Here is a 13,822-nt window from a genome sequence, read left to right on the forward strand (position 1 = left end):
ACTGCAGATACCAACGACTTAATGTTACAAGAGGAGCAGCCAAGGCCTAATGGTTAAGGAGATAGACTTGAGATCAGAGGGTTGTAGGTTCGAATCCCACCCTTCCACTCCCTACCTCACTCCATGGCTGAAAAGCCTTTTAGCAAGGCACCCAACGCCAGATTGCTCCAGGAAAAGTAACCCATATCCTGTAATTACTTCAAGTAACTAAGTCGCTTTTGATAAAAGTGTCAGCTAAGTGTAATGTAATGTAAGTGAAAAGTGAGTGCCACCACTGACCGTCTTTGGGGCTTGGGGCCGTTGTCCATGGCTTCCACAGTGAGAGCATAGCTGCGGCCCACGTCCAGGCTGATGCCGCGCGTGATGGTGATCACGCCCGTCTGTTTGTCGATGTCAAAGTGTTCCCCTTGGTCGCCGGCTAGGATGCGGTACGATACCTCTCCATTGGGGCCCTCATCTGCATCCACGGCTGTGAGCTGGAGAAACAAACAAAACATAAGAGCTCTTTTCAAAACACTACTATAGCCACCATTTTTTACTTTTTGTATTTTCATATTGAAATTGACTGTTAAGAAGTCCTATCATCTGTGTGTGAATTCTTGCCATTCAAATGTTTTGAGAACAAACTTTTCAAACCTCTATAAAATGCAGTTTGCAATGCAATTCAATGGAATGTCCAATAAAAAAATATATACACTTACATTTCCCAAGATTTTATAAAATGGATATATCTCATGTCGGAAAAGAGCTCTCTAGTTCACAAAGCATCACTGTGTAAAAGGAATATGCAAAGGACAAAATCAGTCTAAAAGATTGTTCTCAGTGTTTTGCCATTAATTCCATCTTCTTCTCAGGTGTGTTTAAAAGAAAATCAGTAGAAATGGTAACTACTCAAATAAAACCTTTACTTTTTGGTCTCTGTCGATCTCAAATTCATGTAATGCTGTGTAACCAACCAAACTGCTTTATGGCATGTAGTAGGTCAATGTGTGCCGTCATCATACTGAGCCTAATGGTCCATTATATAGATTGGATATTCAATAAAAGGCAAACATAACACCATTTGTAAGGTCGAGGGTTGCACCACCTGCATCACCGGTACCAATTTGACCAGCCCAGGATAACATCAGTTACATTATGAGTTACATAGTTACATGATTAAAATGTCACAATTTGGTATCAGTACCGATACCAAAGTATTGGTTTCACGACAACACTAGTAAGGACGGAAGTTTATGGCTACAACTATTATAACGAAACCTAATATCTTTTACAAAGGTCCAATCTGACTTTGACCAGTAAATTAAAATAGGGGAGGAATCTGTTTTAAAGCTTCAAGCTATCCAAATGACATAAGACATGACATTTTATATTCAGCCTCATCTTCTAGAGCCATTTGCTCTAAGTGAAAGGGAGCAGCTAATAAGTTATAAATTACAGTGTGCCTTCTCAGAGAACGTCCACATTAAATCAAACCCGTCGGGAGGGCCAGAAAACAGCATGTACAGACGTCCGAGCAGGTCTCTCAGAGGCCGAGATCCCTTTGATTTCCAGCTGTGAAACAGAGCCTGACCTTCTGCGTCAATCATCCCAGACCAGCATGTCGAAGAGTCACTGACTCGCTGGTCATGCTCGGACTGCAAAACAGATTATTATCCTCCTGCTTCTAAAAGGACTGACAAGTGAGCTCCGGGGAAAAAAAGAAAGAGTCACAAATGTATCCCAAATTATTTTGCCTATAAAGCATGGATAAATGAGAGGCTTGCTTTGCTACTGTCATTACCGTAGCTCCATATAGCACAATGTTCCACCAGTGGTACGCTGTAAAAGTCATTGAAAAGTTAACTAACATACATTAACTAACGCGAGGCCTTTAGTAATGTACTACGACTTGGTAATTGCCATTCTGGTAACTGCAAATTAATAACACTGTGTCTTAACGGGCAAAGTCAGTGAGTGGTTGCCAGTAGCCAGTTGTAACAACACAACAACTACAGTAGCGATTTTAGAGGCTAAAGTTACACTTTGAGTTATGTTAGCAGCCTATTGGTTGGCCTTTCTGCTAGGGAAAAAAACAGCTTTTTGTGTCTGTGGAGGGATTTATTATTACCCTGATGACCGTGTCTCCTGGCAACATGTTGGTGTAGACGTTGACGCTGTAGGAGACGTTGGAGAAGGTGGGTGTGTTGTCATTGGCGTCGATCACGGTGATGTTGACGGTCACTGCCTCGCTTTGCTGGACACCATCTGAGGCGATGATCTGCGGAGACAAGGAGGAAGAGAACGGAGATAAGAGTGAGAGGGAGGTAATTTCATGATGGGGCATGGAAGATAAGGGCTCGATAGTTGCCAAAAAAAACCTTGAGGCACACTTCCAAACTTTACACTACTGATTGCCATCGAAGACAAAAAGGGAAGGGAAGTGAGGTGAGACTGAGTAAGAGAGAGGGATATGAAGCTGATGGATAACCACGCTGGGGCCAAAACTGTTTACAGCACATAATTTTACAAAGCCGGTTTCACACTTTTTTTCCGTCTTTTATGACTTTATTGACGGTAATTTGAGATTGACAGTTTGAGACGTGGACAGGAAGCTAATGGGGAGAGAGATGGGGAGGGCTCTACAAATGATCCGAGCCGGGAATCAAAGCTCAAAAAACCAGATCAAAAAACCTTCACCGCATAGCAATGTCTTGACGGTGGGAATGTATGGCTGTGTGTATTAACCTTATAAATGCTGCGATATGCTCCCAACAATATATGAAAAATATACAAGAACAGTATTTGCTTAAACTTACAACACTAACAGTAAAAAAATGGTGGATTTAAAGTACCTTCTTACACATAGCAGTATGAGCTCACCTTTACAAATAACTCACCGTTAAACCCACAAATCAATAAACAAACGAATACAATTAGCAATTAAAAAATAACAAATTACACTCTGGCAATAATTTTGTCTTTTAACAAGAGCATTTGCTCAATATCCTGATTTGGTATTCTGTCTTCCTTATTCATTAGCTGATGGCTGCCAGGTCAGCTCTGTCTTCTTAAGCTGCTCTGCTCTAATTAATGCAGCTCAAGCAGAGAGCCTGCTGGTGGGCAAGCCAGGTCATCCCTCCCCCCCAGTCATCATCATCACTTTTAACACACACACACACGCATGCACACACAGGCGCGCGCACACACATGCACGCACGCACGCACGCACGCACAAACACACACACACAGGCACACGCACAAAAACACACACGCACATACATGCACGCACGCACAAACACACACACACAGGCACACGCACACACGTGCGTACGCACGCATGCACACTGCCCTGTGGCTATTTGTGATGTTTACACACAAGGAAGAAAGCAGAAAAGATAAACATAATTTACATGAATGAATAGAGACTTGTGACCTTTGCTCAGTGATATGATATACAAGCTCTATGATTTTACACATACAGTAGGTCTACATAAAACCTGAATGAATACTATACCACACAAACAATGCGCATTAGGAGTAAAGAAGAAACACTCAATTATCAAAAAAGCAAAAAAGTCTTGTCCTTCTGAAACATGTACAGACAGACAGACAGACAGACAGACAGACAGACAGACAGACACGTGCATGCACACATACATGCACACGCGCACACGCGCGCACGCGCGCGGACACACACACACACACACACACACACACACACACACACACACACACACACACACACACACACACACACACACACACACACACACACACACACACACACACACACACACACACACACATTGTCACCTTACACACACACACATACACAAATATATACATGTATACACACCATGTCAGGCAAATAAAGACGAGAGAGAGAGAGAGCGAGAGAGAGAGAGAGAGAGAGAGAGAGAGAGAGAGAGAGAGAGAGAGAGAGAGAGAGAGATTTTATTTTATTTACAGTAACACTCTCTCACTTGCTACCACAACCAAAACAAACGGAAAAAACACCCAGCTACAACAACACAGAAAAACACAACACAGACACACCGACAGTCACAAAACAAAATGCAAACAAAGAAGACGGAATGTGACAGTTTGGCATCTCGTCTCCCATGAGGAGTAGATGCAGATTATATTCCACTGACAACGAGGCGATGCCAGAGTGCCATTGTTCACATGTCCTTTTCTTTTCTCTGGTGACAAAGCCACAGGTAACTGTCTGCCTGTCTAGAGAAATGAGGATGCCTTTGTGTGGTGTTGTTGTTGTTGTTGTTTTTGTTTCTACCCCCTTTCGGTACAACTCTTTGTTTCAAAATTATTCTCTTTCATTTGCTTGCCGACACCAACAACAACAGATGTCTGGAGAGAAGAGAAATACAGTATAGTCAGAGATATTCTATAGAGATATGCCAACATAATAGGTTTCTATGGGCACCTAACGCGACCAGGTTCCGGTCTGCCTAAAGGGGCGTGTCATAATGCTCCTACAATGAATAGAACAGTCTTTAAGTCTGCCTAGGTCTGCCTAAGGGGGGCCATAATAGAACTAGGAAACAATGGGCCAATGGAACCTCTCTCTCTCTACTCTCTCTGGTATAGTTTCAGGTCTTCACTTGTCTCAAATGTACAGCCCAAATGTGAGATCACACTAGTCTATAATGGATTTAGCTAAAGGAAAGATTACAGTAGTGGATGGATACACACTGGCTGAAACAAGAGATCAGAGAAAATATAGACCCCACTAACACCAGATGACTGCCTGAATTAGTGTTTCTCAACGGGAGCAGTGGACCCTAACAGGGGGCGTAAGCCAGCCCTAGGGGGGACGTTGAGAAGGATACAGTTGGGATGGGGCGGTGCTTAATTGTCATTGGGGGCATTAGTCCATTTAAACTTTCTAATAGTAAGGGGGACATTGGCAGTCTTATGATGAGGTCGATGGGGGCGTTGGGAGGCCTATGATGGGGTAAGGGTAGGGGGGGGGGGTGTTAAAAATCTACTGAGAACTACTGGCCTAAATACTTCAAAGTGCAGAGCAGGACGCAAATACGACAGATAGAAACAGGGAGAACAAATTAGAAAAAAAAAGTGAAGGGTTTATTTGCAAAACGGTGTATCTCCATTTTGTAGAATGTTGGGAAATGTACATTTTTGTATTGGGCATTCCATTGAAATGCATTGCAAAATGCATTTTATATCGCTTAAAAAACTGTGTTCTCAAACTATTTGAGTGGTAAGAATTCACACATAGGTGATATGATGTCTGGACAGTCATTTCCAATAATAAAATGCAAAAGTCAAAAAATGGAGATACACTGTTTTGCAAATAAACCCTTCAAGTTTTAGTGACTGTAAACTCAAAACTAATTTGCATAAAGTAAAATTTCACCCCGCAGTAGTCACTAAAGTAGTGACTACAGTAGTCACTAAAGACTGCAAAAACTAGACAGTAGATTCTGAGTTACTACAAGATCCAATGCATTGCCCTAGGCAGCGCTGGTGGCTAGACACTCCAAGCTAGTCTAAGACATTGAACAATACTAAAGAAGACAAGAGGTTGAACAAGATTATTTTCTATCATAGATTGTACATAATTATATATAGGCTACTGTCTCTATTTACTAGTGACAAAAAGGTGCAAATACTAGCTACACTACACTGTGATCCACTGTAACAGACATGAATTCATATATAAAACTTTTGCAAGTAGGCTTTTTGACAAGACACTGCATTAGAGGCCACACTACAGACTGTGAATTAAGTGAATCAGCCAGTGTCAGGATTAGCACCCTGAATGAATGCCATGAACACTCAGACAGACATCCTCCTACACCCCTCCATTGCCCACCCCACTCCTCTCTCTCCCTCTCTCTCTATCCCTCTCTCTCTTTCTTTCGCTCTACTGTCTCCTCTGTCTTCCTCCTTGTCCTCATCTTCCTCACTCTTTCTCCTCCCGCTCTTGCTCCCATTTTCACTTCTCTCTCTCTCTGTCTCTGTCTCTGTCTCTGTCTCTCTCTCTCTCTCTCTCTCTCTCTCTCTCTCTCTCTCTCTCTCTCTGCTCATCACAGAGTCCTGCAGGTCTCACACAGCTGCATCTGTATTCAGCCTCAAAGCTCCGTCTCTCGACACTTCCTCGTCTGGGAAAACCAGACACAACAACTGCTTTGTTTATAGGCAGATATCACTTCCATTTATTGTGTGTGTGTGTGTGTGTGTGTGTGTGTGTGTGTGTGTGTGTGTGTGTGTGTGTGTGTGTGTGTGTGTGTGTGTGTGTGTGTGTGTGTGTGTGTGTGTGTGTGTGTGTGTGTGTGTGTGTGTGTGTGTGTGTGTGTGTGTGTGTGTGTGTGTTTGTGCGCGCGTGTGCGTGTGTGTGTGGGTGCATGTGTGTGTGTCCACGCAAGATGTGTGCTTATGTGTCTGTGTGTGCACATGTAGTGTTGATGATGCAATCGCTTCTGGTGACAGACTTGCTGTTGTTGTTTTCACTCATCTCCGGGAATGAATGAAAAAAAAGTAGATCAGAAACATGCGTATATTCACTGTGGCGTCTCCTGACATCACAGGCCTGCTGTTTTCATAGGCAGCGGCCCATCTGGATAGGGGGATGGTGCAGCGATAACGATGGTGGAGGAAATTGCGAGTGGTGTGCATTGGCACTGCCCTCACGATTCGATTCAATTACGATTCGAGAGGTAGCAATTCGATTCGATTCGATTTGATTCAATTCTACAATGCATTGCATTTCTACTGAAAGCAAAGCAAATGTTTCATCAGTCATGATGAGGCAATACAAGTAGTCAGATACTGAGCAACATTTTATTGGCTGTTTTCTGAATCAGTCTTGCCGTTTCCAATGCTTCAAAGTGCTTTAATTTAATTTAATATTCATTTTTTCCTGAAATATACACGGAAGTAATTGAAACTTAAAAAATGTGCCGCATTGATTATGGAACTTGCCGCATTGAATTGAATTGTCCATGCCCCGTATTGCATTGCATTGCCGAATCGATTATTGTTGACACCACTAGAAATTGCTCTCCACGTACGCCACAAACACATTCCATCAAAACACCCCACTTAGTTTCTCCCACCCACCAGATTCTCTCGGACCAACTCAGGTGATGGAGTTTTCCCTTCTAATTACAACTCTCTATTTTTTTCATTCCCTTACTCAGTCTGTACATCTCTCTCTCGTTCTCTCATTCTCCCACCCCCCTTCCCCGCCTCTCTCTCTCTCTCTCTCTCTCTCTCTCTCAGGTTTATTTGCCTGACATGGTGTTTGTACATGTATAGTATATTTGTGAATGTGTGTGATTTTAAAGTGACAATGTGTGCGTGCGTGCGTGCGTGCGTGCGTGCGTGCGTGTGTGTGTGTGTGTGTGTGTGTGTGTGTGTGTGTGTGTGTGTGTGTGTGTGTGTGTGGGTGTGTGTGTGTGTGTGTGTGTGTGCGCATGTGCTCGTGCGCGTCTGTGCCTTTATATCTGTAGGTGTATCTAAGGTGACAATGTGTGTGTGTGTGTGTGTGTGTGTGTGTGTGTGTGTGTGTGTGTGTGTGTGTGTGTGTGTGTGTGTGTGTGTGTGTGTGTGTGTGTGTGTGTGTGTGTGTGTGGGGGGGGGGGGGGTGTGTGTGTGGGTGGGGGTGTGTGTGTGTGTGGGTGTGTGTGTGTGTGTGTGTGGGTGTGTGTGTGTGTGTGTGTGTGTGTGTGTGTGTGTGTGTGTGTGTGTGTGTGTGTGTGTGTGTGTGTGTGTGTGTGTGTGTGTGTGTGTGTGTGTGTGCGCGCATGTGCTCGTGCGCGTGTGTGCCTTTATATCTGTGAATATTCTTGTTGATTTACCCAGTCAGTGCACAGGGTCGGGCTAAGATTGAAAGACATCTCTGAATTCATCTTGCCAACACACATGCAAGAGACTCATAAACATACACAAATACACACACTGTGCGAATTAAGAAATATGCATGAGTGAAGTCTTGCATACACACACACACACACACACACACACACACACACACACACACACACACACACACACACACACACACACACACACACACACACACACACACACACACACACACACACACACACACACACACACACAGACACACACACACACACACACACACACACACACACACACACACACACACCAACACACCAAATATAAACACACACCGCACCTCGGGCTAAGCAATGTGCCAGTTAGTGGCGGCTGCCTGCCTGGATGAAAGCACCTCTAGCCGCTCTGAGGAGGCAGCCTGCACTAGATCAACATGCAGATGAACAGACTTTGAGAGTGTTTGGGACACCCGAGCAGCACAAGCATACACCAAAATATGAACACCATTCACATTAGACATTCACAAACACTTTTCACTCTCCTGCTCTCTATCTCTATTTTTTTCACTGTATCCCTCTTAGTTACTTACACACACAGAACAGACACAGAAAAGCACAAACACGTGTACGCAAGCATGAACACACACAGGCACCCCTAAATTGAAGTCTAAAGATATTGATGATGCAAAAACAACAACGTATAGATAATGCATCCAGACACAAGACTATGTAGCAGAAGATAACTATGCAGTGCACAACTGATCATAAATCCTTTCCAGCCCAGTGATATTAGCATTGAATGTTGGAGAAATGAATTATGGGAAATTGCCAAGGCTTTTCATTGCTTGGTTCTGATTTAGCATGACTAAGCAGACGTTAACAGTGAGAACTGTTGTGGCGTCCAATATTTCAAGAAACTCACGCTGTGAAAGGAAATCACTGGTATTAATAATGGTGAATTCAATTATACAGTGCTTTAAAGAATAATGTCATAATGTCAATGCCATACATTGAACAAGCCTCTTCAGAAGAGTTCAAAGTGATTGTTCTTATTTCATTTTTTTGCTTGCTTATCAAAAGCAAATCACAACAAAACAAAATCCCCTGGGTCAGCAACTTTTCTCTGATATCTGGGTAAGTGTACACATAAATTGCAAACACAAGGACTTTCAAACTTCCAAACTCACTGATTTGTAATGGAACAAGAACAAGACACAAACAGCAATTCATAGCCTCTGTACACACACACACAAACACAATCTCTCCAATACAGAAACACACTCACACATATCCACACAACATATTACAACCAACACATGGCTGCTGCCAAGAAACAAAACATGGGTTATAAAACTCTCCCAGTCTTTTCTGTATGGGCCACAATAAGTTATTACTTTGCCAGATGCAAACACCATTGTTGTGGCCCTGCTGTCTGTTAAGTGTAGCGGCTGCCATGTTATGCACTCTATCACGGCCGCTGACAGCTTCGGCCGGGCCCAGGACAAAGTCATCTGAAAGGGCCCCCTAGCCCAATACATACAATATAATGAGGACCCAATTCTGGGGCCCCTCTCTCCCAGTGACCGAAACAACTGTCCCCTTTTGCAACCCGGTGCACTTTAAAGCTTCACTCAGCTCTATGCTGTTCAGTGTGGTGTTGTATTGATAGAATGGTACTGTATGCTTAGGTGCACCGAGCCATGTGACACAATCCACACTTTGAGCCGGTGAATGATTGCTTGTTTGTCAGCTGTCTGCAGTAAGTCTCACTTCTCACTTTATTTTTGTTTGTTTGTTTATTTGTTTATTTTGTGTCATGTGTTGTGTGTTATGCATCAGCTATGTATGTCCAAGACAAATCTTGAATCTTCCACATGCAGCATTGAGTGTCAAAGTCTGGCAGATGCGTTTAGCCTTCCAAACAACTAACAACATTGGGCTGTGAAACTAGAGCCTAAAGCCAGTTTCCTAACCAAGATAATTACACCATAGGTGAAGCTTGATGCAGAGCATGTAGATGAACTTGATAGATTTGTACAGCAATGATTATGAATGACCTTGCATTCAGGCAAGGTATCAAAAGCAATTAGTCACTTCTTTACCCGAAAATATGACCTAGGTCTACATTCATTAGCTTGAATTCATGATGAGTATTGAATTGTATGCTGTCAACATACAATGGAGACATATGGAAATGACATTTTCCATGCTCACCATTTCGAAAACCATTTGCAGGTGTCCACTGAACAGTGCATGACATACAGAACAAGTTGGCAGAATGACAGAGACAAAACCTTAGACATGAGAAACAGAAAGGGGAGTTGGTATAGGACAGTGTTTCTCAAACTTTTTCAGACTAAGGACCACTTTGTCCCCCCAAAAATGTTCAGGGACCACCTATCAACTGAATTGACAGTTGAGGGGTGCTAATTCGACACTACTAATTTCGATGCAGATCATTTACTTTTTATTCACATTACAAGCCTGTTTTATTGTGGTGAAAATATGACTTCAGCTATGTTTAGGGTTGTATTAATGTTACAAATACAGATTACTACTAGCTTGTCTGGAAAAGTAGAAATCTTCTTGCGGACCACCTGAGCTCTGTCGCGGACCACCAGTGGTCCCCGGGCCACACTTTGAGAATCACTGGTATAGGAGGAGTAAGATAGGGGGACAGCACCGTGATGGATGGGAGGTAGAGCAGAGAAAGAAAGAGAGACAGAGACTCAAGGAGGGGGCAGACAGGTGAGCAAGCAAATGCCAAAGTGTTAACGCTGTCTTACCGCAAACAAGTAGCTCTGCTGCTCTTCACGATCCACAGGCTTGAGCAGCGTCAGGTGGCGGCCAATCCCATGAGGGGTCACTGTGAAGATGTTGTCATAGCCACCCAGGGAGATGTGCACCATCGGGTCCCTGGTCTACACCACACACAGACAGACAGACACATCGAGGAGAGACAAGAGCACACATCACTGTCAATACCAATAGGGGACATTGGTTGGGTTGTGAAGGGGGAAAAAGACAGAAAAAGAAAAATAACCAACACAAAAATACAGGAAAAAGAGGAGAGAAGGAGATCCAATCAAATTGCTTATCCTCACACAGACTTTAACACAAGAAGAAGGTAAAGGTAACACCATGCAAAAGGTCTTTGGGTAAAAGCCACCTCTAAAAATGGACATTTTAAATACACTTCAAAGGTCTCTGAATAGGTTTTTTTCTCTACTTATGAGCCATGTTTGGAAATGTTCTTTCTCACCGGAGATGTCACTGCAACCAAAACTCTGTTGTCACATTATTGAGAAAATATGGTCTTGCAAGGACATCTTGAAAAGCGTAAAGCCATCAAGGAAGAGAAAAAGACTGCTCCTTATGTCCACTGTGGCCAATAAAGTATTATTTGACACTAATGCACTGGGGGACAGTTGTGCAGGGCAATTACACTGATCAGATACAACCAGGTGCCTCAGACCGCTACAGAGGAGGAAAAGCTTAATTTGTTGTGAAAACATCAGTCACTCTGCCATCAAAAAATGCCTTTGAGTTCTGCTGGGAAATAAAGAGCTTGTAATGCAACCAGAACTCTTTTGAACAACCACTTCAACCAACAACTCCAGCAAAACAAACACATCTTGATATGTTGTCCTTGAACAAAACACATTGGCTTCTAATCCCTTCTGTTTTCAAGCTGCCTGATAAGTTTTTAGTTACCTAAAGCAGTGTTTCCCAACCAGGGGTACGTGTACCACTAGGGGTACGCGAGCACACTGCAGGGGGTACTTGGAAAAATGTAATTTTAACAAATGTATGGGGCCCAGTTACATTGGGATAGAGAAAGCGATATAGAACTTGACTTGGGGGGTACTCGTCGCACAACGAAAATGCTTAGGGGGTACACAAGACAAAAAAGGTTGGGAAACACTGCCCTAAATCTTCCTTAACACCAGTCAAATATTCCAGATTTGGATGACAGAGGCCAAATATTTGCAAAATCATTACCTCTAATTGTGTGTAGTCAAATGTTGGAGGTCTACTTTGACTGCTCACTTTAGGTGTGTTGTATTGATAGTGAAAAAAGCAGAGGACCTATTCAACCACTTCTTCCTGAGCAACAGACAAGAAGTCAGGTCATGAGATACTATGGTAGAGAAACCCTCAATAGGCTGACCCTCCCATGCTCTTAAGTAGGAATTTAAAAGAAAAGCAAACACATCACACACACAAATAGAAAGAAAGAAAGAAAGAAAGAAAGAAAGAAAGAAAGAAAGAAAGAAAGAAAGAGGAAGAAAATAAAAAACAAAGAAAGAACTGACAGAAGGAAAAAAAAACCAACATAGGCAAGAAAATCACTTCACTTCAAGTTACACTCTCTCCTTTGGATACCTACAGGCGTAGCATTAACTGCAAGCTGAAGTCAGGGAAGAAAACATATGGCTGGTTACGGATGGATTATACTCTTAAACGTTGACTCTGCCTGAGACTGAATTGAAGGCTACAGACACTTGGCAATCTTGTAAAAGCCATAATCGAATTGGTAAAATGAAAAACATGGAAAAAAAACAATTACACAATTAAAAACATTCAGATCAACAAAATAATGTTAGATAAACTCAATCCAAGCTTCTCACAGATGTGGCTAGATTGCTTAACTACGTTAGCTATGTCATTGCCTTCTCAAGGTCATGTAACTTAATTCAACATCCATGAGCTTTGATGGCTGTGGCAGAGTAATTGTTTATTTCAGTAATGAGGTTTCAGGCAGACTGCAGCAGTCTGACGAAATGATCATTACGCCCGCTGATTGTGGAAGGCAAATGGAAAACAGACAACCAACTTTGGTCCACATTTTTTTTTTTTTTGATGCAACTACTTGGAGGTATCGTATATGTGTTACTACATATATTGGTCTCGATTTTATTTATTTATTCATGTTATAACAAGTTTCAAGTTCACAAGATATATCTAGTTCATTACATAAAGTTTTCATTGCCGTCTAATCATATGATAGAATGTTTTCATTGTCATTCAATTGTATTACATAAAGCTTTCATTGAAGTCCAATCATATTCCTCCTTCATGTGATGTCCTTGATGTGACTACCTCAGCTCTCTGACCTCAACATTGATTGAGAGCTCCAAAAAGTTGAATGGATGATAAAAAAAGAGGGGAAAAAGAATAAAAGAAAGAATAAGGGTCTGTTCTTACCTCCTCGATGTCATTATCAAGGGCGGTGATGACGAGCGGGGCTGTGAGATTGGCACTGTCGGAGACGCTGGTGCCAACCGGCGAAGACTCACTGATAAAGCCGTGGTAGATTGCCGACGTGAAGTAGGGCGCCTGATTGTTCTCATCAAGCACCTCGATGTGCAAATTAGCAAAAGCAGGCAGTGGGTGTCCATTGTCCTGTTCAGCCTTTGGGAAGAGAGAGAAACAGAGAGTTTTGATTGATTAAATCGGATGAATTTAGAGCAGACATGGGGGAATAAAAGACAGCTGGACTTCTGGAGTCCATCGCAGCTCTTTCAACCTCTTTGTCCTTTTTTTTTTCTCTTCTCCAGCACTCTCTCCCTCGCTGACCCTATGTACACCTCTCTCACAATTTCTTATCCATATGCATCACAGGCCAATGGCAAGAGTGGCAGTTGACACAAATATAAATTCACTACTGAAGTACGTAGATCTGGATCATTTGTATGTGTTTCATCACTGAGAAAGGGGAAGATAGAGGAGGGTAATCTGTTCAGGACAGTTCTTCCCTTCAGTTCTTCTTGTGACTCAGCAAAAGTGGAAAAAGGTCTTTGTGTTTCTGACAGCCAATCTCCCACCTGGACTACCTCAGTCTGAATGAAGTGTAAATATGAGTGACAACATCTATTTCCACCCCCTCCAAAAACATATTTTACAACGTCTTTGAGACTTGCTTTTTTTCCTCTCGCCGTAATTCTCCATCTTTTGTATTATTTCACGTGTCTTTTTTTGCTGTTATGATT

At 42.5% G+C, this 13,822-nt stretch overlaps 1 protein-coding gene across 1 annotated transcript in view; it reads right to left on the reverse strand.

Moving 5' to 3' along the window:
- pcdh15b (protocadherin-related 15b) overlaps window positions 1-13,822 on the reverse strand; it is a 225,974-nt gene that overhangs the window by 123,252 nt on the left and 88,900 nt on the right. Inside the window, exons 11-14 of the mRNA XM_063220981.1 lie at window positions 13,038-13,244; window positions 10,616-10,750; window positions 2,111-2,260; window positions 280-476 (exon numbers count right to left, since the gene is read on the reverse strand). Of these exons, the coding sequence (XP_063077051.1) occupies window positions 280-476; window positions 2,111-2,260; window positions 10,616-10,750; window positions 13,038-13,244 (689 nt within the window). The remainder of the gene's footprint in view (window positions 1-279; window positions 477-2,110; window positions 2,261-10,615; window positions 10,751-13,037; window positions 13,245-13,822) is intronic.

Source organism: Engraulis encrasicolus, chromosome 17 (genome assembly GCF_034702125.1).
Source record: "Engraulis encrasicolus isolate BLACKSEA-1 chromosome 17, IST_EnEncr_1.0, whole genome shotgun sequence".
In the NCBI taxonomy this organism is placed as follows: Eukaryota; Metazoa; Chordata; class Actinopteri; order Clupeiformes; family Engraulidae; genus Engraulis; species Engraulis encrasicolus.